Source organism: Vicugna pacos, chromosome 2, assembly GCF_048564905.1.
Source record: "Vicugna pacos chromosome 2, VicPac4, whole genome shotgun sequence".
In the NCBI taxonomy this organism is placed as follows: domain Eukaryota; kingdom Metazoa; phylum Chordata; class Mammalia; order Artiodactyla; family Camelidae; genus Vicugna; species Vicugna pacos.
Window position 1 is genome coordinate 20,584,032 of NC_132988.1, and position 22,606 is coordinate 20,606,637.

Genomic DNA, 22,606 nt, shown 5'->3' on the forward strand with positions numbered 1-22,606 from the left:
GTCCACTTCAGTTTTCTTTAATTGAATATTTATTGACTATCAGCTAAGAGCCAGACCCTATGCTGTGGTCTAGAAAATGAGGTAAAGAAGCAGAATCCGTATTAGTGACTTGTTCTGTCCATTGATGGGTTTTCAGGCATAATACTTTTTAACAGAAATAAAATGAAAGGATTAAGAGATTCTGAACCCTGCCACATTTTTTTCTGTTCTGATGTTCCTGGAAACTATTCACTGATGAGAACAAAGTTCCAGAATATCTGAAATTATGCATTTTTTTCATATTTTGCATTTTTTCAGAACACTATCTGTGCAATCAAAGTTTCAATTTAGAAAGTAAAAATATTTAGAAGATAAATCATCTGTAAGATTAGATGAATCACTTTTATTTGAATGTAGAACATTGTTTGGATATAGTCTAAAACCAGACGGAAGTTGCTGCCAACGTAGACTTCACAACTAGATTGGTTTCATGGATGGTTAGGGTCAAATTACAACACAGTGCCCTCCAGTTGATTTTATTATTTCTGTTTTATTATCTGTGTTTATTTTATTCATTCATTTTTGTGTTATAAACATTTTTAGGAGATAGGATACTATTTAAATGTATAAAATAAAATATATACTGTGGTCTGGAAATTATTTAATATAGTATTGTCAAAGAATTTTAAAGTTAAAACTTCTGCTAACATTTTATGTGTTAGACAGTTGTATATCGAATGCATATTTCAGCAAGGATATTGGTGCATAAAAGAGGATGCTTCACAGACGAAATAGATGTCTTACAAGTGAAATCTGTGCTCAAGTATATTAAAATATATTATGGATGTTACTGCATAGAGTGGAATTGATTAGCTCAATCAATTATTTAATAAAACTTAATCTTCCTCTTAAGTTAGGGAAGAAGCACTTTCAGTTTCTACCCTGAATTTTGTCACATGAAACAATGCAGCAGAGAGATTAACAGTGGCTTTTAGAACTAATATGATGCAAAAAAATCAAACGTCATGTGTTTACCTATACTTGCCCTCAAACTGTTTCAGATCAAAATATTTGAGATATGCATTCATTAGTGATGTGTGCCTCAATTTACCTGTATTTTAAAATTTTGTTAGAAAAAAATCATTTTAAAAATTTGAGAAGAAAAATAAATAGGATCACACACGATTTTCGTTTTCTTTCAATCATTTTGAACATATCCTATGTTTCCACACAAACACACACACGCATGCACACACACACTGTAACCAAACTGGACTACACACTATAAATACAGATGTACCTCTTGATAGCCTGTGATATCATTATATTATGGATATTTCCTGATATACTTCCTCTGGAAATGAGATTATAATGACTGTAAACTAATTCTTCACTATTTTAGATATTTACTTATTATAGTAATGCTGCAATTAACATGTAAGCGTGTTTGAATATTTAAATCTTTAAGTACATCTCAGAAATGTTCCCGTAAGTTAAATTGCTACAAGTGGAATTATTTTATAAGGAAGAGTTACTCCTTCTGTCCCAGATATTTACTTATACAATCACTTGTTTACATCAGTGCAGGCTTGTGAATGCTTATTTTATTCTTTTGGTTTATAAATCAATACTATTATTTATTTTAGGCTCAGAGTATTCTAGAGTTAGCTCGGTTGTGTGAAAGTTAGGTGGGGAGCTCTTTCAGTGGCCTTTTGCTAGCATCCCCTGCACAGGCAATTAACTCTTCCACTTACTTACTTTTTCATTCACTCCCTTATTCTCTGTTACCATGAGGGACTTACTCTAGACTCATCTGTATTTTCCCTGCCACAGCTCTCAGTTCAGCTATTTGCCAAGGAACCCTGGTTTCTTTTCTTGGAAAATAGCATTTAGAAACCGACATTTGGGTAGGTAGGAACATTTGGATGTTTCTTTAGATTAGTAGGTACTCTCACCAGCAATACCTACATGCACTTTTTTAACTTCCCAGCCTTAAATATTTTCACTGATTTCATGCCATCTTGGATGAAGAAAATATCATATTGTCATTTCTGATTACTTGTGGCTTGATATTCTATAACAACACTATATTTCAAAAAACTATGTTTGATAATAAAATTCATGTCTTCAGTAGTACCAAATGTATCTCCAGCCCACAGCTCCGGTGGAAAAGTCATTACATTCTTTTCTTTTTACAGTTAATTAATAAATTGATTCAGTGAGTGATTTGAGTCATCTAGTTTATTGCTGTGTATGATGTGTTAAATATTAATAGGCGTTTGTGGCCACATCGTTTATTAGTGAATAGTTTCCTCGCGTTTGATTAGTTTTTTCCTTTTAATTAAGTTCTGCAAATATTTTTAATCAATTTAATCAGTTTTAGCTAATAAAATAATCAATATCTGATCGATTAATCAATTGAATCAAATTTTGTTCATGCACTTTTGACTATTGTGTTTTACACTGAGATACATTCTGAAATCTCATAGTTAACCATACGACAGTTTTTCTTTCTTCGTATTTTGTTTACTTTTTAGCCATAATTTGTGTTTCTTAGTTGGTTAAACAGATGGTCTTGTGAATTGTTGCTACGTTTATTCATTTTTTTATGTTCCTCTATAACCTGCAGATATTTTTCTCTTCAAGTTGCAGATTTTTCTTTCTACAGTGTATCAACTTAATAATGTTTTAAACCTGTAGTTTTGAAGATTTTTTGTTTGTTTTACAACCAGGATTTTATATCCCTTCCTCACGTCATAAATTCCTTTCTGGGATTGCTACAAATAGTGCTAAGAGAAGTATAACTTTCTTTACTGCTCTGAACACAAATAATAGGATAACTGTTCCAAACTTCTATGACCTGTGTACATTTATATACTTTTTTAATGAAAAGAATTATCCTTTGCTTTGTACACTTAGGCATATTTATAAGCATCTACTGGACGAGTAGTACCACATGCCTTCAATTTCATAATAAATTGAGGACTTGGGGATAAAACCAGTGAATTTAGAATCTTAGATTTTTGATGTGCACTTAAGGATTATGTAATTAAACCTCCTAAATTATGTTAAGAAGTTTGCCTGCAATATCTCTGCCAATTTTCACCTAGCGTATGATACTCACCTCCACTGGTAGAAAACCCATTTTTATTTTCTAGTGTGACATACTCCAGATGTCGATCTAAATATCTTTTCTTTCGTTTTACCCACTAGACCAGATCTAATCCTTTGCAACAAACAGAACAAATTCAGTTTCCTTTTTCACACAATTTTCTAATGTATCTGAAAGCAGCCGTCGTGTCCCTTTTGAATTGCCACTTTGAGGGTCATTTTCCAATGATACAGCGTCCAGTGCAGAGTAACACAGGAGGACCATCTCTCCACTTTTAGATGCTATTTTATTAATGATGTCTAAGTTTACATTAGCTCTTTTGACAGCCGCATTTTACTAATAACTCTATTGAAATCCGTAAACCTTGCTAAATTTGCCCTATCCTTCAGGCTTCTCAAGATTCAAGTAATGTTTAAGCACCACTATGTGCTAGACATTGTGAAATATGAGGGGCATAAGGAGATTAAGACATGGTCTATCTCAGTTCTACCAAAGGGATTGATGTCTATACCCGTGACTGCACCATAATACACTTTTGAGTACACTCTGATAAATCCCTGTTTCTTTCATCCATCAAATTGACCGCCCTGCTGAGGTTTATTTTATTCAATTCTTATCAGCATTTCCTGTCCACTCACAGGAATAATAGATAAAAATGATGGAGAAGCAGAGAGAAATGTAGGTCCTTGAGGCACATTACTATAAAGAACTGTGTGCATTGAAATACACTTGTTAATCACTACCCTTTGGGGATGCGTGTTCAACTGGCTGCATGTGGACCCATTCACGTTACTGCATCTCCTGTATTTCTCTCTTTCACAAGGGTGTCATGAAATGCCCTGTGAAAGGCCAGATACCATATTTCATTGGTTATTTTTTTCTAATCTACCCAGCCGTAAACCCTGTCAAAAAGGATGAAGTTCCTGTGACATAATTTCCCTAATGAGCCCAGTCTGGCTTCAGGTCAGCTTGGCTTCCTCATACATGCAGATCGCAAAATTAGTTCCCCGGCCACTGGCTAGAGTTTCATGTTCCTTGATACTCACGTTCTTTCCCAATTCCTAGCTTTCTTTTAACTTGCAGGCACATTCCTTTGGGGATCTGAGAATTTCCTTTTTCCCCGCTACATCTTTTATTTTATCTCTGGCTGCCTCCAGCTAACACAATTGTCTAGTAACTACCACGAATTTATCAGTAATTTATCACCCATTACCCATGATTTGCTATGCCCAAGATTAGTCATCTGAAAAATTTACTTTATTCTCCAAATAGAGGCAAATCCAAGGTTTTAGCAAATCACATTTTTTAGCAAATCTTTTCCCCATCTTTTATGTTTGGTTGGCCAGAGTAGCTATCTACCGAATACACTTGAAATTATTAATGACTAGATCAGTTAATTAATTGACACAATTAAATATATGTAAGAATTCATGGCATTAAGCCTTATGGAAGAGATGCACTAAATATGTGTTAGATGGAAAACAAAGAGGAAGAGCCTTTCATTCAGTTGATAGATATTTTTTGAGCATCTACCCTGTCCCAGGCACTATATCTAGAAACATATCCAGTCATTGCCCTATTCTTGCAGCCTGGTGGGTGAGCAAGTTGTCCTTGAAAGGAGATACACAGAGATTTTTTTCCCAAAGAATAGCCTCTACAAGACAGAGATGGTAGAAGAGGAAGTATATATCTGGGACTCATCAGCAAGTAGATAGATTAAATGGGATAAAATGAAAAGAGAAAGATCAGGAGAAGATAAGCAGAGTGTCTAATGCAGAGCCCTGGGGCATGGAGATGGCCTTCAGCTGAGGAGTAGGAAGCACCAAGGGATGAAGCTGAAATGCAACTTGGATACCAAACAAGGGTATCAAAAGAGAGGAAATAGTCGCATTAATAGTTAACACTGACTGCACTCACTCTGAGTGGCAAGCACTTTGCTAAGATTTGTCTCCGCCCTCCCCTCCTCCTCACAGTCAGCTTGTAAGGGAGCTTCTGTTTCTCTCCCCGTGTTCTAGGTGAGGAAGTTAAGCACTGCTTCTCAGACCCCAGAGCTGCTGGGCATCTGAGCAAGGATTCAAATCCAGGCAGAGTGATTCTGATTCAATCTGTCAAAAAGAACTGGGTCTTCAGAATAACTTTTGGAAAAGGAATGCTTTTATTTTGAGAGCGGTTTTGCACATGGATTTACTTGCCTTTATGTTTGCTCTTAATATCTTAATGAACTGCCTTTCAGATAGTCACAGCTAATGCTTCACTTGTTTGTTACAAAGTTTTCTCCTTGTCTTATAAGGCCCTAAGTTCCCAGACCCCCACCTGCCTCTTCAGGGTGCTTTGCCATCTCCCAGCTCCCCCTGATTCATCCTTCCTGAAGCAGCCACACTGGATTCTTTTGAGAGCTCCCCCTCATACTTACCGATGCAGGGCTTTCAAAGGTCTGCCCGTCTCTACCTTCCTTCCACAGGCTCAGACTTCACATCCGCTGGGGCACCTTCTCTGATCCTTCACAGCAGAGCTGACTTTATGAACATGGGACCCGTGCAGGTGCACAGAGTTCCTCACTCTGCAGGGCCCTGTGCTCTGGGTTTAATGCTCTACAGTCACCACCTGCCTTTTGTTGTAGGTAAAGTCCAACAGGGCAAAGAAGTCTGAGCCTGGAACTTGGAGACTTGGTTCATCTGCAGTTCTGCCTCCCAAGTTCCACAATGCCTGCCCAGCATCCCCATCCTTGTGCTGGCCCAAGACCACCTCCCCTTCCCACTCTCATGTACCAGGGGGCCTGGGCGTGAGTGCTGGAGAGCCGGGCTCAGGCTGGTTGCCTCTGAAGCTCTCTGCATGCACACGTCCCACGGACTATGACATGAAAGAGTAAATAGAAATCACCATGATAGGTTAAGAGAGATTAACTCTGTGGAAGAAAGACAAAGCTTGTTTCTGGCTTTTTGAACAGAATTCTTATATTTTTATTTTTCATTGGATTCTACAAATTAGGTAATGATGCTCTGCAAGGGTTGCAAGTACAGAAGCCCACAGACATCATGCCAGGTAACATGACTGAGTCGGGTGAAATTGCGTGGACGCTGGGGCAATCTAGAAAGTATATCCCTTCAAAAGAGGGCCACCACTCAGCTCTATTAGTCATGTCCATAGGGAACTCTGGACCTAAAGTTACCGTAGCTTCTACTTTTTTCAAGTGAATCTGAATTTTATATAAAAAAAATCTCAATTTTTAAAATGTTGACCATTGATTTTTTTTAAATTATTACAATGTGTGGAAGGCCAAATAAAATATATTTGCAGGCCAAAGGATGCTGTTTGTGGGCCAGGAGTTTGCAGCCTCTGTATCTCTAATGTATTGGAAATGCTGTTTGAAATTGTGATCTCCCCTACTGGACTTGGCTCTGTGAGAAGATAGGCCAAGTATTTTTCATTTGCTCTTGAATCTCCAGAATCCCTGACATAATTCTTGGCAAGTAGTCAGGGCCAATATTGTGGAGTAAAGGCCTAGTCACTTTGATCTACAACTGCTACACGACAAGAAATGCTTCATCAGGCTTTCTTGATATTATCAAGTGACTATCTTCAACATATGTGCATTTTTATGCATACATGCCTGATAATCATTATATCCGCAGAACTTGCTCTTAACATTGGACAGTCATTTCAGTGGTTTTATAATATGTAGCGAGTCTGTTTTATTTTTTAAAGTGCAAAGATGCAAGCACAAAGCATTATTTTCATCAAAGGGCTTGTATAGCCCTGTAGGAGTCCATGAATTTCTACAGATGAATGTTTAGAATTTCATTGGGAAAGAAACACCAATGAATGAGGCTCTTTTAAACTCAGGTTAGGTCAACAGGGGAAACAACTTTTAAAGTACACTTACAGGTTAAAGAAGAACTTGGTAAAAAAATAAAAGATAACAGATATTTTTATTATAAACTTAGAGTTCTAATAATAATGATAACATTATAACATTTTTGAACATTTAGCCTTATCAGAAACTAATGTTTCCCTAAAAAATTGTGCAGTGAATTATGATGTAACAAAATAACATGTGACTCAGAGCCAGGGTAATTGGCAAGTCCACTTATTTAGCTACATGGCCTTTGGCAGATCACTTAAATTCTCTGGACCTCACTTCCTTTGTTGGTAAAATAAAGATCATCTGCAAATTTGTAAGATCTCTTCCAGCTCTTAAGTTTTATAATGATAAGGATGTCGCATTATTTTTAAATTGATTTAATTTTTTTCTTTTAAGTCATTCAGCATATTTTAGTTGATCATCTACTATGTGCCAGGCAGTATTCCAGACCCGGGGGTACAACAATGAATGAAACAGACAAAACACCTGACATCCTAAAGTTTATATTCTTTTTATGTCTCTTGACATAAAAAAATAACAAAAATAGGGCATTACATGATATGTTAACGGTGATAAATGCTGTGGAAAAATAGAGCACAAAGTAAAAGTGTTTGGGGATATTGTTGAAGTTTAGTAGTGTGGTCAGTGTAGGCTTCATTGAGAAATTGATGTTTGAGCAAAGACACAAGGAGATAAGTTGCTGAGCCATGTGGATGCCTGCAGTAAGGCTATATGGGGCATTAGAAACAGCTAGTGCAGAAGCCTTGATGCAAAAGTGATTCTGCTGTAATCAGGAAACAGCAAGGAAGCTGATTTGGTTTGAATAAAGTGAAGGAGAGAGATTAGAAGATGCAATTAAAGAGGTAACTTGGGGGAAGACTCATGTGGGGTCGTTATATTGACTTTGGCTATTACTTGGAAAAAATCGTGGAGCAATTGTAAGGTTATGGGCAGTGGATTACCCTGATTTGACTTTGATTTTAACACTCAGGCTGTTATATTGAGATTAGCCTGTAGATGGAAGGAGGAGAAGCAGGTGTAGACCAGTTAGAAAGCTAGTGTCATTCTCTAGGTGAGACATGGTGGTGGCCTCGACTAAGAAGGTGTCAGTGGAGACAATGAAAAGTTGATACTTTGAAAGTGGTGCCAACAGAGTTTTCTGATGGTTTGACTGGGAGAGTGAGAGAAAGGGAGGTGTCAAGGATGACTTGACAGTTTTTGACCCGGGCAGCTGGAAGGATGGGGTGGCCATGTACTGGTTGGGGAAGACTCGAGCTAGAACAGTTTTTGTGGTCCAGAAGAGGAGCTCACTTGGAACATGTTAGGTTTACATGGAAGTATCAAGTCAAGTGTGCAGTTAGATATAAGAATCTGAAATCCAGGAGAGAAAGAGGTTCAGATTAATGATCTAAATTTGGGAATTGTCAACATATAGATGGTACTTAAAGCCATGAAGCTGAATAATGTCAGCAAAGAACTGAGTCTTTAGAGAAAAGGAAAATGATCTACAGATTACAAATGGGGACATCCTGATAATAACAAGTGGAGGAACTGGCATCAGAGTTGGGTAAGGAATGGCTAGTGACCACGTACGACAGCCTGAGATCCAAGGTTAGGAAGTATTCCACGAGGGAGTGATCAGCATGCCCAGTGCTGCTGATAGGTCAAGTGAAACGAGGACGGAGAAGTGACTTTGGACTTAGCCGTGTGGAAGCCATCGGGGACACTGATGAGAGCAGCTTTACTAGAGCAGACAGGGACTAAAGCCCCAGTAGGGTGCGGTAGGAGGAACAGGAAGAGGAGGAGCTAGAGACAGCACGTAGGGACAACTCTGAGGATTTTCATCGTGAAAGCAAGCAGAAAAGTAGGGTGGAAGCTACAGAGGGAAGTAGGGTCAAGAAAGGATTGGTTTTTAAAGATGGGTAGATAATTAGATCAGTGTGTATGCTAATGGGAATGATCTGGTAACCAGGGAAGTGTTAATAATGTTGGAGGCAGGGAGGAGAATTGCTTGAGTAAAACTCTTACGTAGTGAGAAGGGGTGAGATCTGGTGTCCAGATAGAGGAGCTGGTCTTAATTAGAGAACAAGTAGTTCATCCTCCGAAAAAGAATAGAAGGAAAAGTGTAAGAAATAAACGCTGGTAAGTGGACAGACATTGGGTACCATGTGCAAATTATGTTTGTTTCAACTATTTTAAAGATAGTAGCTAACAGTTTGGGGTTTCTTAATCTGGGCTAAAAGTTGTTTCTAAAATACTGCCTTTATTATTTCATTCTTGCAACAATCATAGGAGTAACTCTACACATTTAACGGACAAAGCATTAGAGGGTTGAAGTTAGCTGTGCACTTTCACACCTAGTCCAGTGGCAACGCCTGGATTCTAGCCCTGGGGTCTGAGTTGAGAGCCTGTCCCTCTTACCCAGCTTGTGGCACTGCTGATCTTTCCAGGAAAAAAACATCTCTAATCTTAACTCTGTGCAGAAAATTTTTTGCTATTACTCTTTTAACGAAATGTTAAGTTTTATCAGGCACAAATTGGCGATATTATGAGATAACTTCATGAAAATCAATCCCCTTGGTGTCTCTTAAAGGTTTACTGTGGAAACGTACCTTATGCAAAAACTGAGAATTGCCATGTATTCATAGTTACAACTGAAAAATTATTTAGCATTCTCATAAATCTGATGATATTCACACCTACAGGGAAACTGAGATGGACAGAGAAAAAAGATCCATATCTCCCACGTGGGAACTTTGGGGCTTATAATTCTTGAATAGAATGAGAAATGGTACTTTTCACATTATGTTTGGTCACTTGCCTACTTACTCAGCACTTGTAAGTTAAATTTGTGTACATGAGGCTTTGTTGTAGTTGTAGAAATAACTTTTTTAAAGGGTGCACTATATTGAACTTTTCTAGGAAACTACTGCACTCTCCTAGTTCACTTCAGGATAGAAATGTATCTCCTCTTCTGGCCTCTGGATGTCTGTGCTCTGATAAGGCTTCAATCAACTCAAATTCATCACTTTTCTCAATTTTAGAAACTGGGCCAAATTTAAATGACAAGAGCTCTCTGATGCAGATGTATTGGCAATTTCAGGTTGACCAGTGACCTATGACACACGCACTTAGTCTTCAGTGCTCAGCATACTTATAGGTCAGAGTCCTGAGGTTACAGTTCTTTTGAAGCCAAAAGACAAAATAAGCCCGATGAATATGAGTATGAGGCTCTTCCCCGCCCAGCATAACCGCGGTTCAAAACTTTTGTGCTACAACCCATACAGAGCCTGTTTGATGAATGGATTTAGTTCCTGGAAACTGTCTTAGCAGAATTTACTTAAGGCTTTCAGCTTTGTGCTTTGAAATGAAAAGTTTAACCAGGATATCAGTTGATGCATTTCCTTTGCTATTTTTCTGAGAGCAGGACTGGAAGGTTTTAGGACACTGCTCTCCGCCCGGCTGGACTTAAACAAGGTTCCTTTGACATGAGAAGAAGTTGCCTTTGTTCTTCTCCTAACAGTTTGCCTGGAGTTGAGCAGTGCACTCATTTCGCGTACATCCGGAAGGTGCCAAGATTGTCACGTACCTTGGATCATAGTCCACTGGGCACCAGGATGATCACATTTGAACATACAGGAGTGTCCTTTGTGTGAACACCCTTGGAGCCTTTAAGACTGCTCTTAGGTAGAGGCAAAGGAAGGTACAGCATTCATTTGTGACCTGCCTCCCTGCCGTAAACCTTGCCGTCCCTGATACCCATTATTTCTAGATTTGGCTTTGCTGCTTAACTTTGGGCTCTCTGCTCACTCATACGCTGCACTTTCCTGTTTCTCTCCCCAGTGCTACTTACTCATCCCTATGCCTGCTATGGTGACTGCCCACCTGGTTTTCCACTGGTTTTTCCCATAGTTTCAGACTCAACATTTATTTCCCCTTTATTCCTGCCTTTTCCAAGTCCTTGAGTCATCTAGTCCCTTCCCTCTCCCCTCCAGTCCCCCTTCTGACCTCCTCACAGCTTCTCTTCACGGCACTCAGCCTCATTACACCAAACATCCCTCCCAGATTCTGTTCCTGCAAAGGCTCACTTGATGGGGATGTTCACTCCCCATGCACCTTGCAGCTTCGCTGAACTCCCTCTGCATGGGCCTTCCTTCAGGTGTTCAGTGAACCACACAACCATGAATGAATATGATCTTCTCACCAGAGATGCAATCTCTTGCCTCTAAACTCTTCACCCCCAGAGGTGTTTTGTCACTGTCCCAACTTTTATAGCAATGATCTTACCCTCCTTATATTATAGGTATTACTTTACACCTCTTATTTTCTCTTCTATATTTTAAGCTTCTTGAGGGTAGGGGCCATGAGTTTTAATATGAGTGTCACCCATAGGACCTCACATCTCAGGTTCTATGTGGCTAACAAGTGAGTATGCAGTCAGCCCTGCACATCCGCAGGTTTCACATCCACCGTTGATTGAATCCCCAGATGTGGAACCTTCAGATAGGGAGAGATGGCTGTACTGTACCATTTTATAGAAGAGACTTGAGCATCTGTGGATGTTGGTTTTCACAAGGGGTCCTGGAACCAATTCTCCATGGATACCAAAGAACAGCTGTATTTCTTACGATGGCAATGAAAAACAGGGGAAATTGATATAAGGAAGACTGGTTAGCATTTGCTAAAGAAAGACAAATGCAGATTTTTAAAAAGTCCTGGACCAGAGCAAGGAGATGGATCATAAAGATGGGTGAGGAGTTGGGAGGACTTGAGAGTGGACATTCTGAGTGGCTACAGGAGTCATTCTAGGCAGCCCAGCCTCAGAATGTGCTTTTTTTCCCTCTTGCTTACTCATTTGTTGTCTGGATCAGCCTCCTTTCTGTGTCCTCTATCCCTGGGACATGGCTAATACTTGGAGGCCTCCTGTGGCCTGGTGTCTAGGGTCTAGGGGATGTGACTGGGGTCTAGGGTCTATGACTAGGGTCTAGGGTCTGTGATCGAAGTTGGCCGTGTGTATCATACGAAGGAGTCGATCTATAAAGTAGCTGGAGAGGAAGCCTTATCAGTAGTTGACCCCTCCAAGTGCTGATGTCCACATTGTAAAATTGTACCCAAAAGATAGAGGGGCACATAGGTAGCCATATGTAAGTTGATGTAGAGCGGAGGGTCTTTAAAACCAACCAGGACTCTGTGGGCAGGACGTGATGTCCCCACTCCCAGCCCCCAGCCTTGAGCCCACTGCTAGTTCTGTACTACCTGAGGTCCGAGCATCATATAGAAACCCTGCCAGCCCTGGGACTGGTCTCTGCTCCTCTCACCATCCTGGAAATGGCATCCTCCTCCTTAAAGACCATTCTAATTGTTCAGCTTCACAGTTCATCATCTTCTTAACTTAGGTAGGTCCTGAGAGCTGGGCTCATTTCTTCTCTTATCTCTTTGCATAAAGTTTCATGGGCATGCAAGCTTTCAATTTTCTTTTTTTCCCTATGTCTGAAAAGTTGTGATAACAGAAATAACAATGGCTACAAGCTTCTGTGAAGTTAATTATTTTAAATGAGCAAAGGAGACCGAGCACCTACGAAGAAAATGGCTCAGAAATTGGAAAGAAAGCATTATGCTCTGCTCCAGTTGGTTGGTGTTTGACTCTTTTATTTCCCTCCTGAGCCACATAAGAGACGTTGAGCTCAGAGGACGTGAACATCCTGTACAGGAAATAGATGGTGTGTGGAGGAGGTGAGGGGGGCGCCGGCAGCCGCTCTCTGAATCCCTCAGTGAACTCACTTGAATACGTTAGAGAAACAAGTCTGGGGCTGGAAAACAGGCCCTGCTTGGATGGCTTCCAGCACACGTCACAAAGCTCAGGAAAAGCTCAGCTAAGCCGCACGCATTTCATGCGTTCCTGAGGAAAGACTCTGCTTGTTGGTCTCAGGGTTAAGGCGTTCTCAGCATGTTTTTATAGAGAACTAAAACATGTATTTTCCTCTGTCACTGAAAAGAGCCCAAGGGGATAGAATCAACGATGTGGGCACTTAAGAGCCTGCTCGACTGTGAGCCTCTGTCAGAGGTGTTGTGGCGAGCCCTTAGCTACCAGTGTCCCTGGGTACACCAGGAGTGTGCGTGTGTGCATGTGTGCATGTGTGTATATGTATGTGTGCGTGTGTGCATGTGTGTATGTGTGTGTGTGTAAAAATTTCCTTGAAACTTGAGGAAACTGAACTCACCAGAGTGGATGTGTGTGCTTCCAGATTTCTTCCTTTGGCTAGATAATGCAGAATGACCGCCGTCTTCCTCCCCCAGAAAATGGCTTGACCAAAAGGACAAGATAAACAGCATGGACGTTGTGAAGTATGGAGAGACAGGAAGCGGAAAAGGAAGTGGCAGCGGCCTCAGGACTAAAGAGTGGCAGCTTTTTTTCGCTGTTGTCCCCAAAAAATATTTTTAAAGAGAAAAACTAAAGGATTTGCTGTTCTACTGTGAGAGTGATTTGGGTGCTCATTGGAGCAAAAATGCTGCTTATGAACTGACTTGGGCCTTTCTTTGGCCCATCACACTCCATTGTATCTATTTTAGAACCTGATATTTACACTGAGCGAATATTAACCGGGAACAAAACCTGCAGTCATCACAGTTTGCATTTGCCAGTGAGGTTTTCCTTTTTCTGCTGAACTTAAATTGTTTCTTTTCTAGGAAAAAAGCATGCATTTTTAGCTTGCTCACGTATGTTTCTTTATAGGAAGCTTACAACTATCTTTATGACATTCGACCTTGCTCACAAACTTGTAATTTTCTCACTCGTAATTTATGTCTTTTTGCATTGTCATTTTCCTTAAATTTTAGCCATAAAAGGTATGTGCTATTATACCTGGGGACACTGGAATATTGTTAGTGTCAGGCAGTTATCTAACAATACTCCTAGGTTTAGAATATCAGTGTATTTTTTCCCCATGTTCTCAGTTTTATTCTAGTAGGGCTAGAAACCACTCTTTTTTAAATCTCAGTGTAATTTCTGATTAAGAATCAAATGGTTAAGTAAGTGTGAAGGTAGCTTTGGAAAGGAGTAAAGAAAGTATCCTGTTGCTAATGAAGAAATGCGTGAAGATTTCTTTCTTAGAGACCCTCAAGAAAAACCATCAGCTGTAATTAATTTGAGCTGTCACTTAGTGTGTTCCAAGGGAAAAATAATTAAGTTAATTGTCTGTTTTCTAACTAGAAAGGACTTTATTACACTCTTGCCCAAATTATTGACCACTTGCCCCAGGGGAGTCGGATGCAAGGTGCCTAGACAACATTCCGAAACTACGGAAGTGAATAAAAAAAGTGTAAATCAGCTACCTGGAGTACGTGAGCGCGCAGTCCTGCTTCAGCCGGTAAAGCAGCGCCACCTGCTGCACACAAGCTTCCTTTTATGTTGGAGAATTCTTAAGGAGAAACTGATCTCTGCAGAATTAAGCACAAAACAGACTTGATTTACAGTCCGTTATCTTTTAAGATCTATATCTGGGTCAATTTGTTGGAATGTTCGTTTTTCTTCTGCCTGTGTGTGTGTGTGTGTGTGTGCGTGCGCGCGCGCTAGAGAGCGAGAGAGTGCTCATGCACACTGAGAACAAGAATTGAATAAGAGAGTGGGAGAAAATGGGAGATAAAAGAATGCACATGTGAAACAAAATAGAAATATCGAGTATTCCTTTGTTGTATCTACTGATGTGTCTTTGATTCTGAAAATAAGTCTGATGTACCTCCGTTCGCCCTTTCTTACATTTACTAATGACATAAAAAGCAATAGTTATCCAACGCTTGTTTCAACTGAACCATTGTTCGTATTTCATCCTAGGCTGCCCACAAGTGAGTCCTTCATTAAATGATTACAGACTTAATAGGCCTTCTTTGAATTCTCTTTTCTCTAGTGTTTTTTTTTTATTCCTATCTTAACACCTCATTCTACAATATTTAAAAATAATAACTCCTAATGTTCCTAATGTATTTTGCATTATAGCATCACGCAGGCATTTACACGCAGTATTAACAAGAGCCGATCTTTTTATTAAGTTGGAATCACTAATTATCCTTTCGCCCATTTTGGTTTGTTTCATCTGATCTATTATACCACAACATAAGATAAGTAAGTGACAGTCGAGGTGGTAAACAGTGATGGCGATTCTTTTCATCGTTCCCTCTTCCAGGGTCTTAACTGAGTACTGACCATTCACATCACAATGATGCTTACACTTCCGTGCTGACAAGGTCAAATCATTTCAGATCTTGACTCGTAATTAACTTTTCAGCGTGCACTCATTTCTATCAAAGCATATTTGTATTTGTCATACTACTGCTCATTTATTTTTACATTAATGGAATATCACACAGTCTGGAATTTATAATATTTGGCATTTGTCAGGGCTTTGAGTTCCAAATAAACTGAAATAGAATGTAACTTGTTTCTATATCATATGCCAAAGCCATAATTGTATAATTGAAACATGTTAAATATCTAGACATACAAAAAGCACAGATGGTTTTCAATTCTGTATCCCAATTTGAAGGAAAGCTACTCATATTCCGAATCCTGTCCAAAACTTGATTTTCTCCTACTTGTCTGTAGCTTAAAAGATTTTTGCTGTATTTATTGTCTCTTTACTCATTCAATTAAAAACTGATTGAATATCTGCTGTATGTAAGACACTGCGCAAGGTACTGGAGATTGAGTGATTTCAACAGGAATTCCTTGTGCTCAGTGAGCTTCCTTTCTTGCAGAGCAGTGTGTGGACAGTTCTAGAACAGTAAGAGCTAGGAGCTGTGAGCACAAAAGAACGTGAGCTCGACCCCAACTTTAGTAAATGCGGGTAGGAGACAGAGTCGGGGAGGAAATGAAGACTTCCTGGAAGACAGAAGTCCTGCATGGAGCCTGCAGAGAAGATACAGTGTTTGTCAGGAAGAGAAGGAGAGGAAGGGGCTCCAGGATTGGTGATAGGATTTGCAAAGACACTGAGATGAGAGGGCAGAACAGATTTGGGGAAATTCATGCTGTTCAGTCCTCCTTGGACTCAAGGCTGCCAGTGAAGAAGTCCTGAGAGATGAGACCAGGCAAGTAGGCACAGGTCAGATAATGAAGGATCTTTCATGCTTTTGGACTTCGTTCTGAATGCTTTGGTGTTTTTAAAATAATTTAAGTAAGGAAGCGAGGGCATGAGTGATGGGATGGGGTCCAAACTGATTAGAAAGCTCCCTGTAGCCACTCTGTTGAGACTGGAGGTGGGGGTAAGGGAATTCAGTTATGGAGCGAAACAGAAGTTGGTCCAAGGGAGATGGATAAACACTGATGGGAGAGGGCAAGGGGAAGATGAGTGTATGATGGTTTACTACAGTGGTAGAACTAATTTAATGACCCAGTAAGTGTGAAGACTATAGAAGAAGTCCAGGGGAACTTGTTTCCAGCATGGAAAGTGTTGGGTGGTGCCATCCACTAAGATACAGGCAGTGCAGAGATTAGAGATGAGCAGAGAGGAGGGAGGAGTTCTACTCTAAATGAGTTAAATACACCAAGTGGAGAGATCCAGTGGGTGGCTGGTTATAGACACCTGGAGTTCAGAGGAGACCTCTGAATCAGAGATGTCCAAATCTAACCTTTGTGACTCCTTAATAATGTGCAAAATTTCGCTGAAAAAGAATAGTGAATTGGTTCTATCCTCCAAGACATTCCTTCATCTGTCCTGCTCTTCTCATGCCCCCTTCCTCCCTGCAGAGGACTGGTATGAACAGTTGTATCCCCTCATCCTCACCCTGAAGGACTGCATGGGAGAGGTGGTGAATCGAGCCAAGCAGTCCCTGACGTTCGTGCTCCTCCAGGAGCTGGCGTACAGCCTGCCCCAGTGTTTGATGCTGACGCTGAGAAGAGACGTCGTCTTCAGCCAAGCAGTAGGTGCCTCTTGTTCTTGTGAGCCCAGCACAGTGATGGGTTGTCAGATAGCATCCTTGGTCAGGATAGAGGTCTTCTTTTGGTAGAGTTTTTTTTTTTTAAGATATCCTTTTCTTAAAGTTTTGGTACCTAGCTTTTCTTATAATAAATAGGAGCCAGTTTATGAGAACTTAAGTATTTATTTCTGCAGAGAGGTGGCCAAGTCTCTGAAGTGTCCATTCGGTTTCACAGGACAGAGGGTCTGGAGGGTGAGGTCCTCTGTCCTGTCCTTATATTGTGCCTGGGGGTTTCTGCACCGGGCAGGGTGCAGATGGGAAAGGGTGGCTGCCTTGCACTGCAGATGGCAGCTGGGACTGACTGCAAAAGGGATCTGTTTGCAGTCTCCATTTGTACAGCTCCCTCATGAATCCCAGGACAGGGCCTCATAATGATCTCTTGTTTTGTTGTTTAGAAAATAAGTTTTCTGGGCAGTAAGGCTTAAATGGGAGGTCTGACAGGACCACCTTCTTTGCCTACCTACACCCAACCCTAGCCCATAACACTGAGGCTGGCCTCCATCATGAAGGCTGTGCTCTTTCTCCCCTTCTGCCTCCACCCCATGATTGAGTTTTATAGACAATCACATGGAGGGAGAGAGACAGAAGCCTATCTTCCTAAACATGGCAGGCAACAGGAATATTTTAACCAAACTGTTCTGGCCCCCGACTGTTTCATGGATGTTCCAGTGACAAATGGAGCTGACAGTGCATCAGACAAGATGCTCTGTCCTGTGCACATTTCTCCACTGTGTCCCTTCAATGACCCTGTGAAATGAGGACTATTGTCTCTATTCTACAGGTACAAGAAAATAATAAGAAGAAAAAGATTTGGGAGTGTTAAACAGCATTGTATGATTTTGCTGCTTAGAAGTGGTAGGGACAGGATTTGCAGCTTCCAGAATCTACAGTGTTTCCCCTTTCACAATGCTGCCTTTCCCAAGCCGAACTCCATCAAAGGCAGTCTGTAGGTTTCAAAGGGGATAAAAAGAGTTCTACTTTTGTTACGCATACTGGAAAATTTCTAATTAAATCTGTGGTGCCTCAAAAGCCTTAACTATTTTTCAATTAAAGTTTGCTGACTCCAGAAATTTCAATTTTTTTTTCAGCTTGCTGGATTAGTCTGTGGTTTTATCATCAAATTGCACACGAGTTTGCATGACCCTGGCTTCCTAGAGCAGCTTCACACGGTGGGGTTGCTAGTACAGTACGAAGGCCTGCTAAGTACATACAGTGAGTATTGCTTTAGTCCGCGTTAAAATGATAATTTCCTATTCATAAAGATACCGGAAGCATAGATTCTTCAGTTCGTCATAAAAATGAGAAGTAACCCTCCCTTACGTCAAGCGTTAGAGAAAGAATGTAGCTTTCATTCTTTGTGTTCATTCCCCTTGTAGCTGTGCTTTTACCTGCAGTATGTTTTGAAAATGGAATTAGATTATTTCACAGTGGAGTCCTGAGCAGCCATCTGGCTTTTTAAATATAAAAGGCTTTTGCCAACACAGCTTCAAGGACTTGATTTTTAAAGTCCCAACTCTCTAATGTCTAGAACTGCCCTGTTCAGTGCATAGCTTGGTGTGGCTGTTGAGCACCTGAGATGTATCTGGTCCAAATCAATATGTTACTGGACGCGCACACCAGGCTTCAAAGACTAGTGGAAAAGAGTTTTATATGAATAATTAATGAATGATTAATAATTGTATATTGTAATTGCATATATTGAATGCTATTTCAGATATATTGGGCTAAAGGAAAATAGATTATTAAAGTTAATCTCACCTTTTAAAATTGTACTCTTTAAAAAAATGTGACAACCAGGAAATTTTCAATTATATATGTGACTCATATCACATTTCTGTTGCACAAGACTGATCTAGAATCTTGCTTAATTATCTCCTTCTTTCTCAGTGTGTTGAGGTATGAAACTAGCATGAGCCTGAGTCAGTGATCTTCAGTTCAGCCATGTCTATTATTTCTAGAAATCAAATGTCAGTCCTGCCAGTGGAAAAAGATCTGCGTGATGCTTTATGTCGTGTAAGAATTAAAACTTCTCTCTAGCCTTCCAGCAAAAGGTATACCTCTTTCCTTCCCTCAAAGGGTACACAGACTGCTGGAGTCTATTGAAGTGGTTTTTATGTCACCGATGAAAACCTTCAGGCTCTGAGGGAAGGTATTTAGAATGACTTCAGTGCACTGAGAAACTCATTCACTGAAATGTTAGAACGCATTCCGGCAGGGAGGTGTGGTACCCAGTGACATTTTCTTCAAATAGTGTGTTTGTAACCAGGCTCCTTTCCCTTGTTTAGGTGATGAAATTGGAATGCTAGAGGACATGGCTGTTGGCATTTCAGATTTGAAGAAAGTCGCATTTAAAATAATTGAAGCCAAATCCAATGATGTCTTGCCAGCGATCACAGGAAGGCGGTAAGTGGTATCCATTTCCTAAAGACCAAGCTTTGTGAGGTATTTTTAATTAACCCCTGACAAAGGAGCCAAGGAGAATTAAGGTTTGGTTTGGACATGTTTCTTTTGTTCTCTTTTCCTTTCTGCTGAGAAGTAAGTGTCGGTAACATGACTAGGGAAGATCGGGAAAAGCTCCTAGAAGTCTCACAGATGTTTGTAAATCGTGTTGCGGTGAGGTGAGTTTGGTGACGCTACCCTGTGAAATACGAGGAATTCAAAATAATAGGAGGCATGAGAAAGCCATTTTGCCTTTACTACTGTCTAATTTAAAGCTCTGGATGTTTTTACTTTTGCTGGAATCATTTGGTTAATAGTGTCATAATTCTTGAGATGACTTTATGTTAAATTCTGTTAAAAGCAGTAACATTTTAGAAAAGATGGGTTCCTATGTCAAGGGCATAGACGACCACTTTTTTCTCAATTATTTTTGACAGTTTACCCCGAGACTGATATTTCTGAGAATAGTTTTAAATAAATAGCTCTGAAGGTCAGTGTATGATGGGCAAAATATCAGAAATAATTAAGAATTAAGTGATGGTGTGTAGAATAGACCTCCAACAGAAGAACTGTATCCTATGGGCAAATCATTTCAGTCAGAAGTCCTCTAAATTTTAACCGTTCTGGTGTTAGCACTTTTAAAGGCTGCATGAGGATATTGGAAATCTCACATCACAGTGGGAAAAAATAAGAATTTTACTAAAGAGAGAACCCTTTTCATGCTAGCGAGATGGAGAAGAGACTGAGTATAAAGTTCAAACTAAATTCATTTTCTTATCTATAGTAAACGTAGAATTATTTAAAATTTTGTGTGAAGGATGCCCAGAAATACATGGTAGAATAAAAGGTAACTGCTTCTCATACATAAAGGAAAAACACATCCTTGTAAAACTCAATATTTCATCTGCACACTAATGCTTAATTTGCAATTCACTGGGAGAAAGAGGAATAAAATTGCTCATATACACACCTCGAAAACAGTGCCACTCTGTGTTCCTGTGAAGATTAGTATCAAAAATGGGAACCTGACACCTTCGTCACTGTTACCAGGGGAGCTTACCAGGCCATCTGGTATACGCAGAGGGCAGGTGCTTTTCCTCAGGGAGTTCTTAGGCTACATCTAAACCCAGAAGTTTTCATACAGATGGGAGTGAAACTTCCAGAATGGGAAGGTGAGCAGCTTGGCAGACCCTCTCTCCAAAAAGCAGCATTACAATTGGACAGAACTTTCTAAAACAACCATTGCAGGACTAAGAATTATATTTGTCCACACACAAATTCAGAAGCATTTATTTATGAAAAACTAGTGAACATTGGATAAGTCAGTTGGACCGTGTGACATTTTTGCCAAGAGTTCCTCCCATCAGCCCCAGGTCTGTCAGCACAGTTTTGCCAGGGCAAAGCAGGCCATGAAAACCAGCAGTCTCTAATGAGAGGAGGCTGGTTTGATTTGAACCAGAAAAGACAAAAAAGTACATTCCTGAGAAGTTGGTAAATACAGTGGTGACTAGATAACAATTCTATTCACAACAGCATCGGAAAGAATAACTATGTCAGACTAAAAGTAACAAAATACCCTAGGAATTGTACACATAGCACACAAAATGTGCCTAGAGAAATTAATAAGATCCAACAAATGGAAAGACAGTCCATGTTCACAGATTAGCATGCTCAGTATTGCTTAGACAGAGATGCTCCACAAACTGATCTGTAGATCCATGCAATCAGTATCCAAATCCCAGTACCTTTTTTTTTTTTTTGCCGAAATTGGTAAGCTCAACCTAAAATTTGTATGGAAATGCAAAGGATCTGGAATACTAAACAACAATTTTATGGAAGAAGAAAAAAGTTGAAGGATTTTACTTATTGATTTCAAAAGTTAATATAAAACACAATAATCAAGACTGATAGTGCTTACATCAGTATGTATGTATATAGATAGATAGGTAGATAGATCAGTGGAACAAAATTTAGAGTCCAGATATAAACTATTATCCTTAAGTTCAACTGATTTTTGACAAAGGTGCCAAAGCAATTTAATGAAGAATGGAGAGTTGTTGTGACAATTAATTATTCACAGGCAAAAAGAAGAATTTAGAACATCAATTTATACCATACACAAAAATTAACTCATAGTGGATCATTGGTCTAAATATAAGAGCTAAAACTAAAACTTCTAGGAGAAAAAATTTTTAAGTTGAGTTAGGTAAAGAATTCTTAGACATGACCCGAAAAAATCTGGATTCATAAAATAAACAATTTGATAAATAGGATTTAATCAAAATTATAAAATTTTAAGCATCAAAAACACCATTAAGTAAATGAACAGACAGGCCACAGATTGGAAGAAATTATATGCAAAATACATATATCTGATGAAATACTTGTATCCAGAATATATAAAGAAACCTTCAATTTAATAATTATAAAACAAAAAATCTAATTTAAAAATGGGCTGAGGATATGGATAGATATTTTGCCAAATAAAATACATAAGTGGCTTATATGCACACAAAAACATACGCAGCATCATTAGTCATTAGGAGATTGCAAATTAAAACCACAGTTAGATACCACTTCACTCACAGGAGAATCATCATAATCAGAAAGTCAGACAACAGCAAGCATTGGCAAGAATGTGGAAAATCTGGAACCCTCATTCACTACTGTTGGGAATGTAAAATGGTACCGCCACTTTGGAAACAATTTGGCAGTTGCTTAAAAACTTAAGCCTAAAATTGCTGTATGACTCTTAGGTATATTCCCAAAAGATGAAACCATGCATCCACACAAAGACTAATGCATGAAAGTTCATAGCAGCATTATTCAGAATAGCCCAAATCATGGAGCAATCTGAGTGTTCATCAACTTGAAGGCAGAGACAAAATGTGGTTCTGTACAATAGAACACTATTCAACAATAAAAAGGGAGAAACTGCTAAGAGCATGCTACAACATACATGACTTCAAAGTCATGCTAAATGAAAAAAGCTAGACACAAAAGACTGCATATTGAATGACTCCATTTATGTGAAAAATGTAGAAAAGTAAAATCTCTAGAGACAGAAACAGATCGTTGGTTTCCCGGGGCTGGCAGTGGGATTAGGGTTTGAATGCAAATAGACACAAGGGATTTTTTTAAGGTGATGGAAATGTTTTGAAACTGGATTATGGTCATGGTTGCACAACTCTATAAATTTGCTGAAACTCTGAATTACACGCTTAAAATGCATGAGTTTATGTCAA

The 22,606-nt window shown here is 39.5% G+C and overlaps 1 protein-coding gene across 5 annotated transcripts in view; it reads left to right on the forward strand.

Annotated features, from left to right (window-relative positions):
* The window catches only part of INPP4B (inositol polyphosphate-4-phosphatase type II B), a 659,032-nt gene that overhangs the window by 566,330 nt on the left and 70,096 nt on the right, over positions 1–22,606 (forward strand). For all 5 annotated transcript variants that reach the window (XM_072976523.1, XM_072976505.1, XM_031692309.2 and 2 more), the window contains 3 exons: positions 16,693–16,865; positions 18,011–18,134; positions 19,208–19,325. In XM_072976523.1, the coding sequence (XP_072832624.1) occupies positions 16,693–16,865; positions 18,011–18,134; positions 19,208–19,325 (415 nt within the window). The remainder of the gene's footprint in view (positions 1–16,692; positions 16,866–18,010; positions 18,135–19,207; positions 19,326–22,606) is intronic.